This window comes from Falco peregrinus, chromosome 5 (assembly GCF_023634155.1).
Source record: "Falco peregrinus isolate bFalPer1 chromosome 5, bFalPer1.pri, whole genome shotgun sequence".
NCBI lineage: Eukaryota > Metazoa > Chordata > Aves > Falconiformes > Falconidae > Falco > Falco peregrinus.
In genome coordinates this window covers 26,808,457-26,832,328 of record NC_073725.1, presented here as the reverse complement: position 1 = coordinate 26,832,328, position 23,872 = coordinate 26,808,457, and the positions used below count along the sequence as shown (strand labels likewise).

Here is a 23,872-nt window from a genome sequence, read left to right as displayed (position 1 = left end):
ATAAATACACACAGAGCTAAATATACTTGTATATAAAATATGTACATACACTTGCATATGTTAATGAGATAGTGCAAGTTCTGGATTAATGACCCAGGCCAGATACCTGGGAACAGTTTTCTGCCATGCCCCATACACAGCTGAATCACTTCAAAGACATAATGACTCAGCATGAGAATTCATGTTGCTTAAAGAATGATGTAGTGTTAGCAGCAGGTTACTTACATCTGCCAGTTACATTTTTGGACAAGAAAACCATTTCCGGTAGTGAGTAGTTCATGCTATAGAAATGCAACCCCTGAATGAGAAATTCCAGCAACTGCATTTCTATAGCATAAACCACCCAGGACTGGAACTGGTGTTCTTGTCCAAAACTGTTACCAGAGGAGGTTGTTGATTTGAAACAGGGGGACGGGGAGAAGAGGAAATGAGATCATCGTGTACATCACCCAGGCATTACTGGTGTGTTGCCATTGAATCTACGTCAAAACCTTCCCATCTTGCAGCCGTTCCCTAGGGCAGTGGGTCACCTGATGCACTGTTCCTGCTGGCAGAACATGATGTCCAAAGGAAGGAAACAATTATACAGGTACCACTCATGGACCATACTCTTGTTTGGGCCATTCTGATGGAAAAAAAGCCATAGCTGGAAAGTGAGCCACATAGTGGAAGTTGTCTGTGACAATTCTGGCTCATTAAAGCTACCAGACTGTGGAGAGAGCATGTGAGCTTGGGGGTGGATCTTGACGTACAGCTGGGCTACTGAGGAGTCCTGACCAAACATCCAGTCCTGTGCAGATTATTTCGACTATCGATTGCAGCAGTAGTTTGCATAGGTTTTCAGGCCTAAGGTTCAGAGAATAGAAACTGGCTTTTAATACTACATTAATATGAGCTGCCCAGGCTTCTGCTGTTTCTGTACTTACACCAGGGACGTTGGTCCCTGTACTGGACACTGGTCCACTACAAGTAGACTCAGCCATAGCAAAGAAGCTATGCTGGCAGTGCTAGCTAGCTAGACTTAGCTAGCAATGAAGAAGTAGAAGGAGCTAGTGATGAAGTAGTAGTCATGATTAGTATGAACGTTTACCTTTCCGTTTACTAGACATAGTCTGAAGATGCCAACAAGGGCTTTCATAGAGATGGTGTAACATATCAATCACTACACCGCCACAGATGAAGGCAAATAAGCTTCTCTATCACAAATGCTCTGCTTCACTGAGTCTGTGGGACTCCAATGACTTCATTAGCATTCCCTCATCTCAGACCACCTGGGGATTCATCTGTGCAATTCTAATACAACAAGAAAAGAGTCATTGATATTCATCTGGCCTGACCTCCTGCACAGCACTACAGTCAGTCTGGCCACACTACTGCACTGCACAAACAGGGCATTTTTAGTTTATTATTAGATGTAATAAAGTAAAGCAAATCCATCATTTTCTGGTCGCTGAGAGATTTGAAGTCAGACATTTGTTTGGCATTGGCCAAACTGTGCTCATACTGTTGCCAAAGGTCATGAAAGCACCACCGACTGTTTTCCCCCAAACACTATAGTTACTCTGTATGTTTATTGAACTTTGGCAATAATATTATGTGCTCCTCAGCAGCACTGCCAACATAATTAGAAAGGAGCAGTCATATCAGAAAAGACACAGCAAGTTACTGAAGAAAGGTCCCAGTTGAATATTAACTCAGATTGACTTCTGGGGTGTAGAAACACGTAGAAAGCATATAGGACACTGTCTAGTGAATAAACAACATGCAGATAGAACACATTGTGGCACTCTGGTAAGACTGAAGTGGATAAGCATATAATGAAGAGGAGTCATTGACGTAATTACAAAGGCAGGTGGTGGCACATTGATTTTATCAAGATCAATGACCTTTACTGCTACTAAAGTGTACCTAGTTTCTTACTACTGAGGTAATTAAACTTTTTGAAGTCAAACATTAATCCACCAGGCCTTTGGATAAAAAAAATACTTTTCTCAATTTGGCATTCCCCACGATGGTTTTAGAGTGGCTACTTGTATAATTATAACCTTGTTTAACCGAGAGAGGCAACAATTTTTAATGCCTTAACGATTTATAATCGATCTTAAGATAGCAGCATCTCTAAATATGTTCAGCCTAATCCTCCTCTCACATAGACACCAAGCACTGCATCCGAGGGCAGAGATGGTCCATGCTGACAAAGGACACGGCACTGAACTTGCCTATAAAGAATAAGGGTCTGTTCTTAAGGCTTTTGTTTACTCAGTCCTAAGGTTACATTAAAGCAGAAAAAAAAAAATGGCTGTTAGAATACTACTTTCAGCTCCCTGCAGTTGGTGGACCTAGAAAGTTTTATAACATCAACATCTAAATTAAATTTCTTTTAAGAATATTTGCAGTGGCTCAGAGACTAAGAACCAACCCTCATTGTTCCTCAAACTCTCACTGAAGTGAATCATACAGAAGGTGATTTAGGCACTTAAATAAGGGTTTGACTTGCTGAGAAGCCATGAAACCCAGTTAGTATATCGAGATTGTGGATTTGAGTGTGCAAAATCAGATCTGTTATCCAGCTGGACAGATCTGGTCATAGAAGAGGTGCACTACCCAAATTCTGTAGAAATATATAACCCAAAGAACACAAGCGTCAGTGTATTGCAAGTAGTACAGAGCCATTTTTTTCTGACAGGTTATGAGACGCCCCCAAACACCTGTCCAGGATTCCTTAAAGCCTTCCTCTCAGGCTGCTTATGAGATGCTCCTATCACAGGAGCTGAAGTGGGAGTATACCATGCTTAGGTCTGTCCCTGGACACTGTAGCCAAAGACACTGACCTTGCCTCAGGCCAGAAAAGAGGTCATTGCCACACTGAAAAATGGGATGTCCCAACAGTTGCAAAGATACGGCCCTTTTTTTCTCCAGTGATCATAACATCATAATTCAGCAGAATTCTACTACATGAAAAACTATAATGAAAGTCTTCCAAAAGGCAAAAACTTTAAAGTTGCTGGAGAGTAAGTTCATAAATGTACATAAGTGATGTTCAGGCACTGAGAACTTTTTAACAGATCACAAAGGATTCATATAGTCTTTGGTTTCTGAAGGTTTCAGCAAAGGTTTTGCTGCTGAAAGGGCTGGAAGGTACATCCTCTGAGAGGCAGCTAAGGACTTTGGGGTTGTCTAGTTTGGAGAGAGGGAGGCTGAGGGGCAACCTCATTGCTTTCTACAGCTTTCTGAGGAGGGGAAGTGGAGAGGGAGGTGCTGATCTCTTCTCCCTGGGATCCAGTGATAGGACGCATGGGCATGGTTCAAAGGTGCACCAGGGGAGGTTTAGACTGGCTATTAGGAAGCATTTTTTAATCAAGAGGGTGGTCAAACACCAGAACACACTTCCTAGAGAGGTGGTTGATGTCCCAAGCCTGTCAGTGTCTAAGGGGCATTTGGACAGTGCCATTAACACCATGCTTTAACTCCTGGTCAGCCCTGAAGTGGTCAGGCAGTTGGACTCAACGATCCTTGTAGGTCCCCTCCAACTGAAAAAAATATTCTATTTTATTCCATTCCATTCCATTCCATTCCATTCTATTCCATTCCATTCCATTCTGTTCTGTTCCGTTCCGTTCCGTTCCGTTCTGTTCCATTCTGTTCCATTCCACTCCATTCCAAAGTGTCTTAAAAACATATATAGAACAACTGTTCCATTGTATACAACACCACGAATCTCAGGATTCTCAGGAGTGCCCAGGCATGTAATTCCTACTAAAATAAGTAGAAATAAAGTGCTAAGGTTCTTTTGAAAAGTTCCACTGGGTTCTTCTGTGCAGCTTTACATACCCAAAGAGGCCAAGTCTATTGGGAGTGTTGGACTGCTTCCATTTCAATGTTTGTGGCTGCCCAAGGATCTTATGATTCACTGGGACAAAAGCTCTGCTCCTTTTGCACTCCCCGCTGTACCGGAATGCTGGAAAAACCAAGGGAGGCACTGTTTTCTTTTTTTATATAGATGTTTTTTCTCCTTTGTCTTGCCCATTCCTTCAATCTTTCTTCTAATTTATTCTTTCCGCATGGCTCTAAATTTAGAAAAACATTTTCACTTTTGTGCCCTTCTCTTCTTTTTACCCTCCTTTCACTCTCCAAAACTATTTGTATTCTTCTGGCTCTTCCTTCTTCCCTCCAATTCTCCAAACAAGGGTCATCCCACCATGGGTCATCAGACAGAGGAGAGTGCTGAGCTCCACTTACCAGCTCCTACTGACTATGACAGACTTCTTCATGGGATCACCCTCTGCAGCAAAAAACATCAAACTACTTGCAAGAGAAGAGAGACAGCCAGACACTGTTCTGCCCAGGAAAGACTGCACCTAGCTCCTAACTGCTTGGACACTTACACAAGATCTGTAACTTCACAGACTGTAATTATATATCCCGTTCAATATAATACATTAGGGAAGTGTATCAACTAAGGGCTGGTTCAGCATCCAAGTTCCCTTCAGGAGAACTGTTTGGCAACATCATCAGAATAGAAAATGAAGAAACAACTATAGCCACAATTGAAGAAGTGCAGTCTCTCAGATTAGACCAGAACACTAAGGGAAAAAGGTGTCCCTTTATGTCCCTGTATGTATGTTATTCCTTGGTAAACTGGAAAAAAAAAAAAAAATCACCCTCTTTCAGAAGAGGCTCCTCAAACTCCTGTGTCTCTGAAGTGAATTCATGCACTTGAACTGGAATGAAAGGGCTGAAATTTGAGCAGAATGCTGTGCTGTATTTGTTTTCTCCGCTTTTGTTGGTTTTGGAAGTCAAAATCTTAAGAATTAATGCTTAGTGAAAGAATTAGTGAAAAAAGTGAAAACTTTTCCTATGTAGGCTTTGAATTTTTGGAACAAATTTAGGAAGGGAGATGAAGTTATCTCCTAAAGTGAGATCAACAAAAGAATCTTTCAAGCCATAAACACAGAGCGGTGGTGGTTTGATATAAAATATATAGAGGTGCATAATAATATTGCTAGAATTGCGTGCCCTCTTGCGTCACACAGAAGAAGAGAGGAAGGTGTGTAAACATAGACCGAACAGCTGGATCCAGACCTATGGAGTTATTGCTCCAAAACATCAGGTAGATAATGCTGAGGGGGAAGATGGCCATAGCAAGGAATGTAATTTTACTGAAGGAACAGTTCCTAACAAATAGGTGTGAGTGCAGGACACAGTATGTGTCGTTCTTGGAAAGGTGCAAGAAGCCTGCACAAGGTGCCACCCATGCCAGAGCTTGGGTATTTTACCTCCAGGCTACAGATACACCAAGGCCAAGGTAATATCATCACTGCAGCTGGTCTGCTGAGCTCTGTGTGCTTACACTAACTTTGGACTCTTTTCTGTCCGATCTCTGCATAGTTACGTCCTTCCTGTTCTCTGTAACATCCTGCCAACACTTCATAAAAAGCTAAATCTGTGGGACATAAGAGAGACCATGGCTAACAGCAAGAACAGCTTGCAGATCTCCTCATTTATATACTGAGAACAACTGGCAAGGAATTAGAGGCAACAGCAAGTAATGGTTTTGCAGGAAAGGGGAAGGTTATTTTTTAAGAGGCTTGTAGGAAAAGCCCATGGTATGTAGGCATAAAGGTGGTGCAGCTACAGAGAGCACTGGGGCACTCCGAGATGCTGCAAAAGGATGCAGTGAAAGTGAGGGCAAGCATGGCATGGAGGGCAAAGCCCAAGCTGGAAGCCAAGGGCAGGAGTTTTTGAAGAGGTCCAGTGAAATGATGTCAATGTGGCTCAGACACGCCAAACAGCTTCTCGTGCAGGTTCATGCTGTGCAATGTTGTTTGCATCACTGCCTCGCTGGGAGAGGCAATGTTATGTCCCACTGACACAGCCGGACAGTGCAAACATTGCAACAGTATGCCAAGGCATCACTCTCTGCTCTGTGCTATATACGGAACTGGCTTGTCGAGCTCCGCAAGGTACAGTATGGCTGAACTGGTGGGTTTGCTCACCAAGCCACAAGGCCGCTAGTTTGAAAACTAACTGCTAATATTAATATTCAAAATGAGCTAAGGGTTAGTCTAGCCTCTTCTGTGTTTATAAAGGACTGAGATTATTTTTTTTTTCTCAGCCACAAATAACTCAAAATAGTTTTTGTTTAGTTCTCAAAATATTCCTGTAGGAACCTCCCCTGGGAGTTTAGGAAATAAATAGCTTATCCTGGACAGACTATTTATTTCCAGGATGTTTACTCGTGCAGTCCATGTGATTGTAAAGTGCCTCCATTTCTCAAGCTCTCTTTCTGTTCCTTAGGGGCACATAATTTAAACCTAGCAACTTTCCCCTTATACTGACAGACTGTTATTCCTAAATATTGAACTGGTACCTCCAATTCTCTATTCATAGTGCAATTATTAATGCGGCAAGAGAGGGTGGTTTATGATTAGGTTTGAAACGCCCAGACTCCCTGGAACCACAAGTTCAAATCCTGGCAAGATCAGCCCTTCACCCCTCTGTCTGTGCTAGCTGCACTCCACAACCTCAGGTCACCCGCATAAAGCCCTGAAATTAGGTCTGTCTGATCGGCTTAGATTTTAAAGGTCCACAGGTCATGCTTTTGTCAAAAGGGTCTACCCCAACATTTGTGCACATGCTCCCTCTCACCGGTGCTCACTCCACAGCGCTGTAGCAGCAGCTGTTTGCTACCACCCACCACAGAGCTGACTTGCAATTTAGTGGGGCTGGTGCCGTCCAGCTGCTTTTCTCTGTTGACAAAAATTGTTCTTCACCTGAACCGTACCATTTCAGACCAATGCAATTATCACCTAAGAGCTCATATTTTGAAACTGCTTTTTTTCAAGATAAAATGCTGCCATTTCCACAGCTGTTAGCTGCAAACACTGTGGAATTCAGACTACAGTAAAATAATCTTCAGTTTATTCTCACTACCTATTTTCCTAAAAAGTGCTTTTTCATGGCAGATTTAACATTTATTTTTTGGGCAAAAGAAGCAGTGAGAAAATAAAATCAGAATGGAAACAGATATACTCCACCAACATACATCCATCTTGTGACAGATCCTCAATGTGCCTTCAGCAGCCATGTGAAGCCAATTAACCACCAGATGTATTTTTGTGATTGAAATAAGCAGCAAGCAGCAAAGATTAAAGAGCAATAAACATAGCACATAGACAAGTTTGCTAACTCATTTTCCTATGATTAATTAATCCTACATTTCTATTTAGTAGTTTATTCAGTTAGCACCACTGCTGAAACACCTAAAACATGCTAAATGTGTGATACAGGGAGTCCCTGCAGGAGGGGGTGCTGGGAGGCTAGCAGGGCTATAAGAGGGGAAGCAGCAGATGAAGCTGGATCACCTGAGAAGCAGAAGAAGATATCAAAGAGAAGCTGGTAGATCTGGTAAGTGTGTGTTCTTCTTGCTAAAGCTGCTGCTGGATACATTCTCTGTGGTAGGCTCTGATGTTCTTGAATGGTTTATCTTTCTCTGTTGTTCTTAGACTGCTCCCCTCTTTTATCTATAATGGTATTATAACTGAACAGAAAACCTTTGTTTCTTGTATATGTGTATATCTTTCTGTCTCTAAAGCACAGAAATGAGTGAAAGAAAAAAAGCTTGTTTTCCTTAGAAACTTTGGTTGAAAATACTTTTTCCTAAATAACTTTAAATAAAAAAAAAGCTTTTAATTGACCATCTAGGCTTTATGAGTAAAGGGAAGGCATCAAAATATGTAGTTAAGGATGGGCTTGGGGTGGGAGGTTGCAAACTCTTTCTTATTCTCTCTAAGTTTAATCATGCAAGCTTCCTGCAAGTAAGTTTCTATGATGAAGACTAAGGGAAGTCAATATGGCTGAAAGGGAAAGGGAGAAGGCTGTGTCTGTAGGCTGAGTGCTGCTTGTAACGTGTCACACAACCTAGTGATTCCAAGGAATGAGAGGAGAAACGGATATCCAAAGAAAAGTGAAAAAAGTTGGTGTGTTCTGTCATGTCCCACCCCCTCCCCCAACTTTTTAATGAGAAGAAAACCTCCCAAACACCTGACTTCTGCTGTATTGAAGAGTCAGCACCTTACCTCTTGCCTCCTGTTCCTTAGAAACAAAGTGGATGGGAAACTCTGCCAAACTCAGACCCTACATAGGTGCAAAAACATTGATAAAGAATGGAGAACTGATGCCTTTCACTTCAGCAAACCTATCTGTCTGTCCTTCTGTGCCCTGCTTTATCACGGTCCCATCATCCCATCCCCGCCAAGACCTTTGATCTATAGGGCTTAGAATAGGGGCACTTAACACCTATTGCCCTCTAGATGAGCTTCATGCAATCGACCTATATGAAATATCTGAACTGCCTCATGAGAGCGAAGAGTTCAACAGTTACTAGAAGTACTTAACTGCTCATCTAATTAAGATACTTATTTTAAGGTGTATCTTAAACTGGATATATTTATCTTGGGCTTTTGCATGTGTAAGAAATCAGGCTTCTTTTTGGTGGGGGCTGGCAAATGGGTGCAGGAAACTTCTAGCAAAACCAACCTTGCCACTGCTATAAATTTGGTTGCAAACAGACTTGCAAAACACGTGGTTGGCTTAAGATCTGCAGACATAAGCCAAATCTCAAGTAAGTGGGAGGGAATGAGAGGTTTGTGAGCTCCCTTTTAAGAAAATAAGGGGGGAAAAATGGCAATTGGATTAACAGATGTTTGTTTGAATCCAGAACTTCTCTGCACATCTGTCTAGAGTGCTTGGTTGTTGGTTTTGTTTTGGTTTGTTGGGGGGGGGTTTCCTGCACTATGGTAATCCCTCTGGCATCTAACAGTTTTCACCTACCTACCCAGTGTTAGCAGCTGCAACCCTGAAAGTATATGATTTGTATACTCTGAAGGAGAAAATGCTGTCTTAATGATGTTGCAGTTAATGAGATCTTCAAAAATAAATAAATACAAATTCTAGCATATATGGAGCTCCACATGCGGAAGGCTGGGGCAGAAGTGTTGTATGTGTGACAAGCTGTCTTCTAATGTTCTGTTTTCAATGTGGCTCTGCCAAACCCTTTAGGAACACTGTTTGTACAAGGGATAAATTCCATGTAAAGACAGAACGCAGACATGAAAAGAGGAACACCTCGGATTTGGTGCAGCCAAGCATTTTACACAGCATCTCTCACTATGTGAGCAATGACACAATTTTCTCCTTCTCTTAAGGCAATAAACCTGACCTCAAGATGTCAGAGGAAGAAGATTCTTTTCTGAATGTTAAAAGATCCTTGAAAAAGAGAATGGTGAAACACAGCACTCCAGTGGACTCAATGTTTTCAAAAACAATGACATCTCTTACAGATCTGACAAGTCAGTCAGTTGAGGACCAAGGTGCCAGTAAGACAGTTTATGGAACTCCAGTGCCAAAATCAAATCTAAGCAGACCATTAGCTCAAGTATCGTTAGTACGTGTTGAAGCATACATCCCTCGTACATCCCCGAAAAGGCTTTCAACAGTGTTTGACTGGCAAGAAGTGAACAGAGAGATAAGTCAAAGCTCTCAGGCTGCGTTTTCTAGAAGGAGGCTTTCCACGGTGTTGGCCTCTGAATCAAATGAAGAGTCAAGTGACAACGTTGTCCCAAACATGGAAACTCAAGCTGTCACTGAAGTATCTGAGGCACATGCAGTAACTCCTGAGAGTGGACCTTCATGGCTTGTTAGTGGAATACCAGGGATAAAAGATCTCCCAATAAGAAAAACCAGGAAGAAGAAAACTGACAAGGCTCTTGTGGTAATGGCTTTCCCTTAGTTATGAAATAGCTAAGCTATACAAACTCCTACCCATGCTGAGAATAAACAGATTTTCCAGTAACGTGGGAGTATTTTAGTTGTGGAACACCTCCACAACTTTACCAGTGAGAACATGTAATTATGAATGGGGTCATAACCTGCTAGGCTCTGTGCTATCATTCCTAATAGCAGACTGGATGCAATGCAGCCCTCCAAACTGTACTTGCTTCAGCTTGTGAGCTTGCATGACTAGTTGTGTACACTAATGCAAAAGTACACACTTTTTTTTAAAAAAAAAAAAAAACAACCCTTTAGGAGGAACTTAAAAATGGGAAGGAATCAGTGATCTAAATTCTCAAGTTTCTTAACATTAGCAAGTTAACTAAAACTGGGGAAACAAATAATCAACTTCTTTCCTTGTTTAATCCAAGGTGTAGTGATTTATAAGAAGAGTGCCAGTCATTGCAAATGGGGTCTTGTGTGCAGTACTGCAATTAGCATAGGGCTTCCCAGGGAAAGCTTAGATTAACAGCCCTCATGCAGGTCTTTCTTTTTATATTCTGTGGAGTGTGAGAACTCACTTTCCTAGCACTTTGCTTATTGGCAAGGGCCTTGAGGAAAGCCCATAGAAGGGTAGGTGGGCAGCCGAACTCAATTCTGAAGGCTGTCATGTCAGTGTGAAGCCAGCAAATTCTGTTCTAGTTTAGTTTTTCCCCTGTACCATAATGTTTATGGATGTGTTGGAAACCTGGGAAAGAGTTCTCTGTTCTGGGAGTAAAGCCTCCTTAGCTTAAAACAAATTGGAAACTTCGGCCAAAATCCAGTTGGATTCATAATGCCTTTGTGTATGCTGTTTGTTTTTTAAAGCAGGTGACATCTGAATCAATTAGATTACCTAATTAATATTTTCATTTCTGTATTACAGAGAGAGAAAGAAAGAGAATGGGTGCTTCGTCAACTTAAAAACATTGAGGAAGCAACCGAACATGAGCTGACAATTGAAGAAGCTTGACTGAACTACCTATGGAATTAGTGCTACTGCATCCTTCTTGTGGGAACAGCTAGCTCCAATAAATCACACAGCTGACTATAGTGCCTGTTGGACCTTTTTTTTTTTCCTTCCATAACGTTCAGTTGTTATTGTTTGCTTTGTGACTCTCTTTGCCTCTTAAATCTAGGAGGAGTCGGGTATGAAATGAAGAAGTGCCTCTACATGAGAGCCAAGGTTACTGTATAATGGCTGAATGCCTGGAACAAAGCAGGGAGCGAGAACTTTGTGTAAGAACTGTTCTTCATGCTGCCACAGCTCTTCCTGGCCACGCTTTATTGTGTAGCATTCAAATCTTCTGAGGTTACTGATGTTCCTTAAGTGACAAAGTCCTGGTGGCCACATGAGGAGATTCTTCTTTGACTAACTGGGATTACACTCCATCTAGAGAGTAATCAAAACTGATGCAATCAGGAATGTTTTTGCTGTTAGCTGGGGAGATGAGGAAATAGTGAGGGGCACCACCCTTTAGAGGTTACAGATTAATGACAGTTTGTTTTGAAGTTTTGGCTCAAAATAAGTTTGCCCCAGACTTGGCTTGCAAATGCACCTCGCTGTTGCACTGGAGATCCTTCATGCTCAGCTTTGTGCTGGGGGGGGGGGAGGGGGGGTGGGTAGGAGTTTTCTGTTTTTCTGTGGAGCTGCTGCATGTGGAGGAAGAAGGGTATCTTCCCTGACAGCTGTACTGGCAAAATGGCAATTTAGCTCGCAGCAGCTCTTTCTGAAGCACCAGTCCAGAAGTGATGCAAAAAAGCATAATGCTCCTGTTCATTCCTACTGCTGTCTCTTACAATCTTTAGGCAGAGTTGAAGGCTTCGAAGTGATCTGTGGGGTGTCAGCAGCAGGCACCCAGACCAGATTTACCACGTGTACGCATGCACCCCTGCACTTCTTGTGTGGCTCTAGCACATGCACTTCCCTGGCTATACTGGTTTTACAGCTTATCCCAGGCACTACCTAATTACCCCAAAGGTCCTGTTCAAAAGAAGCTGAAACTAAGGATGGTGGCAAAGGATGCTTTTGCCTTTCCTTCTCTCACACGGAAACTTTTAATTGCTTATGTCTAAGATGGCAGGGGAAACAGAAGCATGGCCGAAGTCAACATTATGAGACAGGCTAACCAATAGTTGCTGTGTTACACTCAAAAATGCAAGAGTCAAGCTGTGGTTTTACAACCTCTCTTAGGATTTAAAAGGAATTAGGGCATTTTCCAAATGATTCCTGAAGTGAAACTCTTCAGAGTTTCTCAAGAGAACAGCCTTGTTCTCAGACATGGCTCTCTGCAGTAGCCAGGCAGTGGGGCAATGCTGCCCCTCAGGTCACAGACAAATCATGCTTGTAGTTTGATGTTTAGTTAAATGTTCTGGTATTTGTTTATGTGTGTTACCCAGGCTGCTTGTCTGGCCTCCACAGGTTCCTCTGGCAACCAGGGAGCTCCTGGCTGATGTAGATCCCAAGCTGCTTTTGAGATAAAATAGGCATGGTTACAGATGTCCTGCTATTCCCCTTGAGCTTGCAGGCATTTCATCAGCATCTATGATTTGTGCCAGGGGCTGAACTAAGATCAGGCAAGTGCAAGGTTAGCGTAAAACCGTCTTCTACCCCTGGGACAAGCACAGATTAGTCTGGCCACATGACCCAATGCTTAATCCAAATGACCCAGTTCTGTCTCTTGTTTATTTGTACCTTCCCAGTTAGCCAGTTCCACTTGTTCCTTCTTCACACTTCTCATCCTGGTCTCAGAAAGTCTTGATACTGCTTCTGCTTTTCTCTCTCCCCATCACCTCTCAAGGTCACTCCTGGCTCCTGCCTGAGCCCGTCCAGTTCCTTGGTATTTAAATGTCTCCATCTAATGTCTTCTCCTCAATCTGGCCTCTAGTGGCTTCTGTCCTTGTAAGTTTTCTGTCTTCTATGCCTGCTCTTCACTGATGGCTTCTTTGCCCAATACCTTCTGATACCTAATATCAGCCTTCTGTCAAAATTCAGACTCAGCTGTCATACCCCTAAGTGTCTTTGCCTGCTTAGGTTGACCCCCTCCATGATGTTAGGCCAACTGGACAATGTTCCAGCCCTTAGCAGGCCAGGGATGTAGTTGTTGGGAAAAATCTTTCTCAGGCCTTGCTTTAGGCTACATCAAATGCAATAGGAATCTGGGGAATATGGCTGCTTAACATTGAAGAAGTCTTTGGGTTTGTGCCAAGCATAATTGAAAACTTTCTAACATTCAGAACACAGTAAATGCTGGGAAAGTTTTCCAGGGAGCAAGGCAGCCACCCTGACAAATTCATGGAACTAGCTGGTGCCAATAAAAGCCCGGAAATCTTCCTTAGTTGAGGGAAACAAATTGCCCAGAGGTAATGCAGATTGACTTCAGGTCCTGAAGCTGCAACACGCAGACAGATGCAAAAACCTAAGGGCCTTCATGATTTTGAAAACCACTGCTATTTCCTCTCTCGGGAATATCTGAAAGAAATACCAGAGACAGTATAGCATTTATCTCACAGTAATTGAGGTTCTTGTAAGTTTACAAAAATCACAATATTGCTCTGATAGCCTTTCATGAGAAAATATTAATAGAATTAATTGGTGTTTCAGGGGTTTTCTGAAATATGCCTGATAGTAAACATCAACAGATTATTGTTAATTATAGGTTAGAATACCAAGGGACTTAAACAATACATGTCATTATCCCTTAGTGAATGATGTTCCAAAAGAAAAGCTTGTCTCAAATTTTTAAAAGCCAGGATGTTAGGGAATATCAAACTACACATACAAAACTACACTGCTGTTATAGCACTTCACATATCAGTTGGGGCATGACTTCTTTTGTTTACAGGGTTTACACTTTCATTTTTTTCTCCAGTAGACTTAGAAGTCTACTAGAGTTCAGTGCTGAAGATCAGTGATACAGCTAGTTTTCTGCTATAGTATCCAGATATACTTTGAAAAGAACAGGCTCGGGGAGGGGCACTAGTAGTTAGCATTTTCAACATTGTTTAACGTTCATCCTCTAGTGGCAACAATGGCATATTACTGTTTTGTTAGCAACTACCCTCAGGTGTGGAGTTTATGAGTATTTATATTGCAATATCAGCACAGGTATTTAAAAAAAAACAACAAAACAAAACAAACAAACAAAAAAAACCCAACAACTAACAAACAACTTTAAAAGGAGCCACATGTCTAACACTTCCAAAAAATAAGCCTCATTATTAGTGACCTTAAGTATGGATTGCAGGTGCTGAAGCTGGAAAAGATTAGAGACTACAGAACCAGATTCTTAGGAGGAGATAACCCTTGAGGCATCATGTTTCGTAAAACAAAGAAGCCCTTTTGCTGCATGGATGAATGTGAATGAGAGATGCAACAGGTTCCTGAGTCTTGCTCTTGTCCTGGCTCTCAAATGCAACACTGAACACATTGGTGAGTTTCCAATGGCCTTCCTGCTGAGGGTGCTCTTTCAGGGCAGTTTTTTTCCTTTAGGTGTTAAGCTGTGGCCTCGACCTAGGGAACTGTTTTCAGTACACTTGTCTCTGAATGGATATTTCACAATCTACCTGCCGATGGTGACTAAGCATGATGTTGGATGGAGAAGAACAAAAACAGTACCAAGAACAGAGGGAAGAGACAGAAACATCTTCACCCCGGATTTATGAGCTCAGCCTTGTTCCCACTGAAGCAATGGTAACGCTCCTGTTGACAGAGCTGGGAGTGCTCTGCCCAGCTGCAGCACTTCAGTAGGAGGCCAGATCGAAGAGATAGTGTTTAGCACACATCTCACATACTTCAGATTTAAATAACAGAGAACTGGAAAATAAATTACTACTTTGCTGATCATAGCTCAACAATTTTAGGATAACTAGGAAAAGTGGAAAACTTAAAAAAAAAACAGGTTTGGTTTGTTTTTTTTTAATCTAAATCACAACATAGTTACATTCCTCTATGGACAAAACCCTGAGTAATAAATTGCATGGTGGCATCGCTGACCTGTACTCCAGCATGTTTTGTTCTGTAAGACATACCAGCACAGAAGTTTCCCTTAGCTCCATCTGTCGTTGCAGTCCACAGTGCCTGTTAAAACAGCTCACATCTCTACACTTTTGACTTAGGAGAAAAATTTAACAAACATACTGAAGTTTTGACTAAGACTAGAAGCAACTAGAAAAGTCAGAGCAGTTGAAGCTATTAGGTAATGTTTTTAAGTGTAATTAAAACCCAGACCTAGGCACAGATCCTAGGACCCTACTTAGGATGTAGGCACCCCCTTCCCACCAAAAAAACCTCCAATCTGCTGCTCAGTCCTTGTACTGCTATGTAGGTACTTGTGCCCCTATACAGTGAAATTTTGTTTAATAACGCAGTCAGTCACAATAGACAAGCAAACCCTGCAGAGCTTGACAGCAGCTCCTGGTTGCCAGACATGGACATGATCTCACAGTACTTTACACCAGTCCCAACCCTCCAACCCAAAATGGGACGTGTGTGTAGGGGGTGCGTAGCAGACACCAGTCAGACAGGAGGTACATCTATCTGCCTTTATAGTTTCAGCAGCCCACAGAAAAAAACTCTGGGAAGTGAGACCCCACATTTGAAATACCATTTGATCTCCTCTCAGATATTCTTGTCCGAGACAGGCCCTCAAAACCAAGTGTCCCAGGTCACAAGGCTGTCATCACCACCCCTGGACTTATTGTATAGTCAGGGCTTTCAAGTGTTACCTGTCAAAGTTGTTCTACTTTGCCTAAGTATTCATTAAAAAAGATTGAGCTTGTATCATAGGTCAGTGACTTACAATCTTGGGGGGTTTGTGGTGTTTTTTTCTGTTTAAATTCATTTTTATGGAAGAAATGGGAAGAAGAAGTGGCAAGGAGAAGCATCTTTCATTACTCCCAGGAAGTGAAAAAAGAAAGAAAGAAATCTTATATTTTCTGCTTTTTACTGTTGCTGCCATTTTAATCCTTTTTGTTGTCCTCCATTTCATCCTTTTGGCCTTTCCTAGCTCTACATGTCCTCTTCTAACTGGCTTCTATTTCATTTCTTCATGTCATTGAGGGTTTGTCCCCTGTAGCAGCCCTCTTCTACTGGCAGACACCATAAGCCTCCTAAAGCTTACATCTTACATCTTTTCCTGAAGAGGAAATGACAGCAATGAAAGAGGAAAAGAAATATCTCATACCTCTAGGACAGGAAAACAAAGGTTCTTGTCCTAGAAATGAAATAATCCAACATTCTAGTACAGAAAGGTGACATGACTTCAGATATAGGAAAGAAAGTATAGGCAGCACTGCTGACAAATTTACTGGGAGAGGAACTGGATCCAGAAAAAGCACTTACAAGATGCCTAGGTAAAATGGTTTTCAAAACTATACATCCCAGCCAAGAGAGCACCAAGCCATTTACCATCACACAGCATGCAATTAAACCCCATCAGTGCAGCATGAGAGCATTCATGCAAAGGTGATGGGTGCATTAGCCCTTGTTGGTCCTCTCTGAGAAGGAAAACACATACAATAAAAACCCAGCCTGCACAAAACATAGCTCAACAACAGCAACAGGCTTTGCCATTATCGAGGGAAGGCATTACAATTAGACAAAACGCTTACAATTGCAATTGAAAACTTTTAATTACCACACATATGTTAATGTGGATACGTGTTATGATTGTAACCCTGCTAGAGGGAGGAAAGGAGGGATGGAACTGAGATGGTGGAGGAAGAAGTGCTGTTTGGCATCCTGAATGCCCCTGGCTAGCTAAGAAAAAGTCCACTGAGACTGTAGGATTGGAAATTATACTACAAAGGTTACGATGCAAGCATACAAATCAATAGTGTATCCTGCCCTTGACTAGTATATTCAGTAGCAGGTGGGGCTTTTTGGCCACAACTGGGGGATGATAAAACTTGATTAAAGAAAACAAAACACAGTGCAAAGGGTTTACATGAGACCAGCAAAATGAAAAGGCTGTGATTATTGCCTTTGGAGAAGACATGAATAAGGCAAGCAAAAACACAGTAGCAAGTTCATAACACCTAAAAGGTCAATTAGCCATTCCAGTTCCTCAGAATGCAAGATCAGTGGGGTTAAAGGAAAATAAGACTTGAACTGGTATTTTAAAAGGTGTATTTTTATTTTTTTTTTGCATATACTCAATAAGTCTGTAGAACACATTTTCACTAGACAGGTAGCTCTGAGACAGAAAATTATCAAATCAGAGGGGAGGAAAATGCTATATATGAAAAAGTAGAAGACTACATTAAAAGTAAGGTGGTGTTGGGGTCAGGGGATGGACGATGGGTATTTTTGTCATGTTGACCATGTCACGGTCAACCAGTCACTGATCATAATAACAGCAGCAGCAACAAGAATGAAATTAAAGTCTTATGTTTATAGCTACATATATAAGCATTTCTACAACAGCTCAATTAATCAGACTTCATGAGGGAAAAGCTTTTGAGACATCTAATAAGTTTCCTCCATGTCTGTCAGTTTTTAGAACTGACCTATCACCACCAAGCTGTGGGTCACTATAATTTTTATCCTTTTCCACGTGGCTTTGCTACAGAAAGCAAAATCATGGTGATTTATTGAATGCAGCCAAACTCCTGTTCGTAAATAGAGGCACTCTGCTTTCATCTGTAACGAAGTGCCTTGACAATCTAATCTTGGCTTTTTGCTTTGTTTCATTATACATTAATTATATTGATTTTTTTTTTTAATCCTGTAACTCTGTGTGATCTCTGTGTTTGATGGCAGACATTATTTATACAGTAGGTCAGGCAAATATTCGTGTGACATTCAATCTTATCTCCAGCGTGATTTTGATATAATAACAGGTTGGATTAACCCGTTCATGTCTCTATTTGCAAAATGTGCTCTCCTTCAAGGAGCCTTAAAACTCCTGACAAGTAGAATTAACAGTTTCAGTTTTCTCTAAAATGCTTGCTGAGGTGTATTCGCCCAAAAGTAGGCGCCACACAGGGTGACCTGCCTGAATTAGGTTGTTATGTCTCATAGTTACTTTATCTTCGTGCTGTTCTTCTACCTCTTCCCACAGAAAGCAAGCCCTGCCCCTCTCACACCAAAAGGTTCAGGGGTCTCAAGCAGAAGCCAGCACCTCTGAGCATCTTTGCTCCTCTGGACAGCGTGAACTTGCCTGTACCTCGCTGTGGATCCCCTGCAAATGGTTTGAAATAGTAAATGCATGCAGATCAAGGCTGCAGTGAACATCAAAAGCTTTCACACTTAACTATCAGACAGTAATTCAATGTGGGGATGTCTGAATAGCTCCAGCAACCCTGAATCCCAGCACCAGCTTACCTGGTTTTAGTTCTCTGTACAAGCCTCAGGCTCTCTAGAACTGACTGAAATCCCAGAGTCCTGTCTCTCATCCTCTAGGGAAACAGTAGAGGCTTTGAAACCTGAAAAAAAGTACTCTTGGTATTACTGGCAACAATACTATAACAATAATTAAGAGCAGTGATACTGCTGAAATCAGAAATGCCCCAGGATGAAAGGCAGGGACAGATTTCTTGAAACAGAAAAAATGGCAAACAAAAAACTGGGCAAACCATTTTATTTTTCTAAGAACCAGTGCAGAAGTGAATAACCTAGATGTGGGAAACAATTGTAAATGATCCACAGAAATGTGCCCTCCTGTTTTATCAGCGTATCGTTTGCTGTCAGTAAGAGCTCTCTTGCTGAGAATGTCAGCTTGCTGCCCCTGGCTCTGCCCACAGCAGCCAGCGCTCTGGTATGTTTGGCCCCTGGTTTTGGCTTCCCAGTGCCATGGGATGGCTACCCAGAGAAAACGGGTCTCTTGCCTTGCTGTGGTCTGGGTCCTATGGCTGATTCCTATTTTTATCAGCATTTTTAGAGAGATGAAAGAATGGCATTTTAGATCCTAATACTATCAGCCAAATGCAGTCATGGAGAAGAAAAGCCTCCACAAAGCCTCAGAAGAAAAGAGCAGGAACTTGAAACGCCAGAGCCTGCTCCGCTTAAGGGGTAGCAGTAAGCTCCTTCAAAAATCTGGCCTCTCTATTGCGACCAAGAATATCCACCATTGCATTTGAGGAGGTATAAACTGATACAAATGAAATATTGTTGGCCATTGTCCCACGGACACTGCTCCCCTGTTGCAGCACTCTCCAAACTATCAAGCTGCAACAAGGTCTTTTTACCATCTCATACCAACATACTCTTCATACAGTCCCTCTGCTGCCTTCTCCATGCCTCTCCTCATCCAGGGCACGCTATCTCTTCTCTCTGCTTCTCCCTCCTCTCTCTTCATTGGCTGCCCAACCCCTTAACAGAACCAGCCACAGCTGCACCTTATCTACATCAGCCAGCTCATTCCCCCTGCAGCCAGCCCACAGCTGTATATTATCAATGTTAATTAGCCCAGCTTCATTACTCTACACTCCCTTATGCTGTGCAATGGGCTGTGGCTGGGATGCACCTGGTCTGCAGTGCTTCCTACCGCACAGGGAGAGGCTTGTTCCTGGAAAGCCGTGTATCACTTTTAGGAGAGAGGGGGAATTTCATGTGCACACTGGCATTTCACCCGCGTGACAGACCCAGACACCAAAATAAGCAGCAGCCTCCTGTTACTATCTCAAACTGTCCTTCACAGGAGATACCTTAATATGTATTTGAAAGCCCTACTATATTTAAATTTGAAAGCCCTGCTACATTTAAATTGCTTTTAGAATAATTTACCGAGGAATTTACCTTCTCCATAAGATAGCAACCACTTCAGAAATCAAACCTAACAGTGGTGAAGGCTGGAGACTCGCGCCATCAGTGCCTACAGTGAAGGGCGCATCACTTGGTTAGTGGTGCTTTTTTTCTGTTTCTGGGCTCAGACAGACACATTGGCCAAAGAATACAAATAGATGCTAGTGTAGGTGCCTGGAGCCAGTGCTAAAGGGGTCATTTACATTTTTCAAAGTCCCTGCTGAGCTGTAGCTCACTTTGGCAGGCACTGAAGCGCCTTGATTTCCACGCTGGTCCCAGGGAATACCTCCACCCAGGGTTAGTAATGCTGGCTACGGCAGAAGGGGTAAAGCAGAAGCTTTTTTGTATTAACTGACCACACAAGAACTCATGCTCTGCAGCATGCTTTCAGCTTTGTCATACCACTGGAAGTCAAAGTGTTTCTGGATTATTTCTAGGCAAACTCACACTGCACGGAGGCCCATGGTAGGATCACCAAAAAGACTTTAACCCGTCTTGCCAGAAGAGCTCAATAGTTCCTAGAAAATAATTATCTGGCTGGTCTATAGACGCACAACATTGTGAATAAGGTGTTTTACCCAGTGCCCAAACACTGGGTGCACCAAGAAAATAAATCACTTTTTCCTCTCATTTTTTTGAACCTGATAACCCACAATTTGATGCAGAAAGTCCATAGGCTTCACTAGCTACACTTGCCATGAGACAGCCTCTCACTCTCCTTCTCTCCCTCGAGTTTCTGCATTTGGGTATTTCCAAAATATTTTCCACATTCCAGCAAAATTAATTGCTGGGGTGGGGGATGGGGGAATAGCAAAAGTCAGTCTGCAAAAGTTTGTGCAAAACTAACTTGGAATGCCTCATTATCTGCATCCAGAATCTAACTCTGAAAGTCACACTTACCCAACCAGAATAGAAAAATAATACCAAATGGCATATATGTCATTGCCACAAAGTGACAATAAACAGTAAATGCTTGAATCAAATGATTCCTCAATAACCCAAGCACTGCCAATTACTTGGATAAAAAAAATTCCTAATAATCCATAGAGCTGGAATAAAGCATTTTTGAGAGGAGAAAAAAGAAAATAGGGTTTTTTTTTTATTACTGTCATAGCTCTTTCTCTTCCTGTGCTTGATGCCGTGTGTGTGTGTGCACGCAGGTACATGCCTGTGTGTGTCACATATTAGTTCTGGATATTAAGTTTACAATTCAGGATTAGTTTCTTACCTAAAGAAAAGTAATGAGGATATTTCACTGTTGAGGGGCTTTTTGAATACATCCAGAGAAGCAGTTCCAATAGGAAATTAGGTGGCAAGTCACTTGAATTTTTAGTGATTAGAGGAAAAACATAACTTGTACGCAAACTTACATGAAACCTTATAAGTCACTCCATGTGTCTTTAAAGAAAAAAAACTATAAATCCCAATTTTTTTTTTTAACATGAAAAATTACATCATTGGCTAAGAATTATTAAGAAATTAATGGAGAAAGTCTTGTAAAAAAGTAACCCATGCCTAGGATTCATGTGGTGTCTTTTGACAAGGGGATTGAAATTAGTTGAAACACCTAAAAATTACCGTCAAAAGTCTTCAGTAAACACATTTTTACATCATGGATGTTTTTAACCTCCTGACTCTTATCTGTTTGTGTTCTTTAAAGCAATGTCAGGGTCAGAGATGGAGATTGGTAGATGAGTTGTAGTATTACATCAAACAGAGCCTACATAAACATATACACTGCTTTCACTTCATTGATGTCCCATGGCCTGCACAAAAGCATCGCCTTGTTGATTGATACTGCCCTCACTTATCACAACCTGTTGTGACGTATGTTCATTACATGGACATAAATGAAATATGAAGGGACTGATTTTTATGGGTCTACCTCTTGTTCAGAAGAATGTCTGCTCCCTAAGCCTGCTTCAGCAGGGGTTTGGGTTTCCTCAGTTTGATAGCAAGGCAAAAAGTCTGGGCTGTCATTTAGAGCTGACCTGCAATCATAAAGGGAATGATATAAACCCACCTTCAAAACATAATCTATGGATTTTGGAGGTTTGTGTTTTGTTGTTGTTGTTTTGTTTGTTTGTTTATCTTTTGTTTATCTTTCTTACAGGGTAAACAGAAAAAAAACCCTGGCTTCTAAAAGGCTGCCAGTTGTTAGGAATTGCCTGGGCAGCTCAGATACTGCCAGCTGCCTGACAGCAAGGAAAAATATGCCAAAGACCTAAAAACATGATGGTGCTTTGGAAGAATGAGTTTCTTGTGAAACTAATGGAAGTTTTGTGACATAGGCCTGTGTGCCAGGCAAGGACTGTGTTCTCACAGTAAGCATCTTCCTTCATCTGGTGACTAAAAAATGAGGGTGATGAGTTCAAAAATTCTTTTAAAAAACATTTCACAAATAGCACTAAAAGCTATTATCTCTTAGTTCACATCTTTTTTTTTTTTTTTTTTTTTTAAGACAGAAAACCTGCAGGAAGGACTGTGGCATTCACTCTGGAGTACAGTCATTTCAGGAGCCAGTAGCTTATGTTAAGCGGTCGGTAGTAGAAGGAGCCTCAATTCTGTTCATACAAAGCTATCACAGCAGAGGCACATACACAGATAGGTGAATATTCATTCACATATATACACATATACAAATGCATACGAGGTCTTTGAGTCTTTCTCATTTTACAACTGGGTCTACTTTTAATTTGTAATCTTTTCCCAAGTTTCTTCATGACTTTGCATCATTTTCTTTTTCTCTTTGAGGGAGAAAAGAAGGCATATTTCTGTATATGTTTTACTTCACATGGAACGGTAAGAAAATTGTGATTTTCTAAGGCAGATGTACTAGAAAAAAATACAAATGAAAGGGGGGGAAATAAGCATTAGAGCTTTAAATGTTTAACTGTGATATTCTACAGAAATTGTCATACCCTATGTTTTCAGCCAAAATTTGCTCCTAGTCAGACATGTGAAGTCCACAGAATTGTTTCAAAATCTGTAAAATTAGTTTTGTTTAAAATGCTTAAAAATACTAGTGAGTCTTAAGGGTTGCCAACTTCTACATATCCCACTAGAGATCCCTAAAACAACATGAATTAAAAAAAAAGTAGTAAAATGGGATGAACTAGTTAAGTGAATATGTCTCAGGTTGTGAAAGTTTGTAACAAATGAGAATATTTTTAAGAACTTAGTTATGAATATAGGCAGATATAGGCGGTTAAAACTTCACTACATTATAAATAAAACCTTTGGCATAGATACCAGAAAACAGAGTGAATAACAGAACATTAAATGATGTTCTGCAGTTCTGCTTCACTTTCTCTCACACACGTGATGTATTTACAAAAGAGAATTAAACGCAAAAAACCCCACCCCAAACAAAAATCATGCCACATTAGATGACTTAATGGTGGAACCTGCTATTTCAAGCTCAGTACATACTGCAGATATCAGGACAAAAATCATCTGTCCAGCACAGAGAAGTTTGAATACTTCTGCTTTTATTGTAGTGACAAGTGTTGCACACAAAGGAGGAAAGGCAAAATTTTCCTCCCGCACCCCCCGGGTGATATGTGAGGAGATGGAGAGGGTAACAGGACAGACAGAAAATCAGAGATCTCATTTATTCCTGGACCGTTTGGACGGTGCATGTTTTGAGGACTGATCCTCCTCTGGCCCAAGCAGCAGCAGCAGGGAGCCCCGAAGCGGGTGATGGCTCCAGCACCCCCACCCCCACCCCCCAAGGGCTGCTACGTGCCTGTGTGCAGCGGGCACAGGGTCCCGGTGGCTTTACTACCCTTGGGGCCTCCTCTCTGGTATGTCAGTGTCCTCCTAACCTGCAGCCACATGACGAAAATTAAACAAGGGTTTGTTGCAGTGGAAATATGAAGTCAGGTGCCTCAGTTTCAATGGGATTCCCTCCCACTCTTACCCCCCTCCTCATCCCCTCCCCCCCCCTTTTTTTTTTAACATTTACATCAAAAACAGGAGAGTGGAGACATTCGTGAGGGACAAAAGCGGAGGGGGCACCCCCCCCATCCATTCCCCTCTGCCCCCTTCCCCCCCCTCTCTTCGCCACATTTTTCCTTGTGGACCGTGCTAGGGCGGAGAGGTGGGGGCAGAGAAGAAAAGCATTCCTGCATGTCTGGAGGAAAGAAAAAAGATAAAGGGGGAAAGTGAAAGGGGAGGGGAAGAGTGGCCAGGGCCTCGGACCGCCGGTGCAATGATGCTTCCACAGTCCTCCCGGTAATAGTTAACTCGGGGTTAAAGATTAATAGCCCGGCAAAGCACTGTATAAATGGCCCGGGCGAGCCGAATGTACGTGAA

The 23,872-nt window shown here is 41.9% G+C and overlaps 1 protein-coding gene across 2 annotated transcripts; it reads left to right on the top strand.

Annotated features, from left to right (window-relative positions):
• The first annotated feature begins 6,991 nt into the window (after positions 1 to 6,991).
• CCDC201 (coiled-coil domain containing 201) lies at positions 6,992 to 10,879 on the top strand. 2 transcript variants are annotated; one of them, XM_055807032.1, is made up of 3 exons: positions 6,992 to 7,407; positions 9,207 to 9,772; positions 10,697 to 10,879. In XM_055807032.1, the coding sequence occupies exons 1-3, from the start codon at positions 7,350 to 7,352 to the stop codon at positions 10,781 to 10,783; spliced, it is 711 nt and encodes a 236-aa protein (XP_055663007.1). In that variant the 5' UTR covers positions 6,992 to 7,349; the 3' UTR covers positions 10,784 to 10,879. The 2 variants fall into 2 exon arrangements, with proteins under 2 accessions (XP_055663007.1, XP_055663008.1); XM_055807033.1 differs by having other exon boundaries at positions 6,992 to 7,457.
• Positions 10,880 to 23,872: the final 12,993 nt, after the last annotated feature.

Bases quoted from the DNA above. Each gene is read 5' to 3' on its own strand.
- CCDC201 (XM_055807032.1), top strand. From the start codon at position 7,350: ATGAAGCTGGATCACCTGAGAAGCAGAAGAAGATATCAAAGAGAAGCT. The intron at 7,408-9,206 runs GTAAGTGTGTGT...CCTTCTCTTAAG, and splicing joins AAGAGAAGCTGGTAGATCTG to GCAATAAACCTGACCTCAAG. The intron at 9,773-10,696 runs GTAATGGCTTTC...TCTGTATTACAG, and splicing joins AAACTGACAAGGCTCTTGTG to AGAGAGAAAGAAAGAGAATG.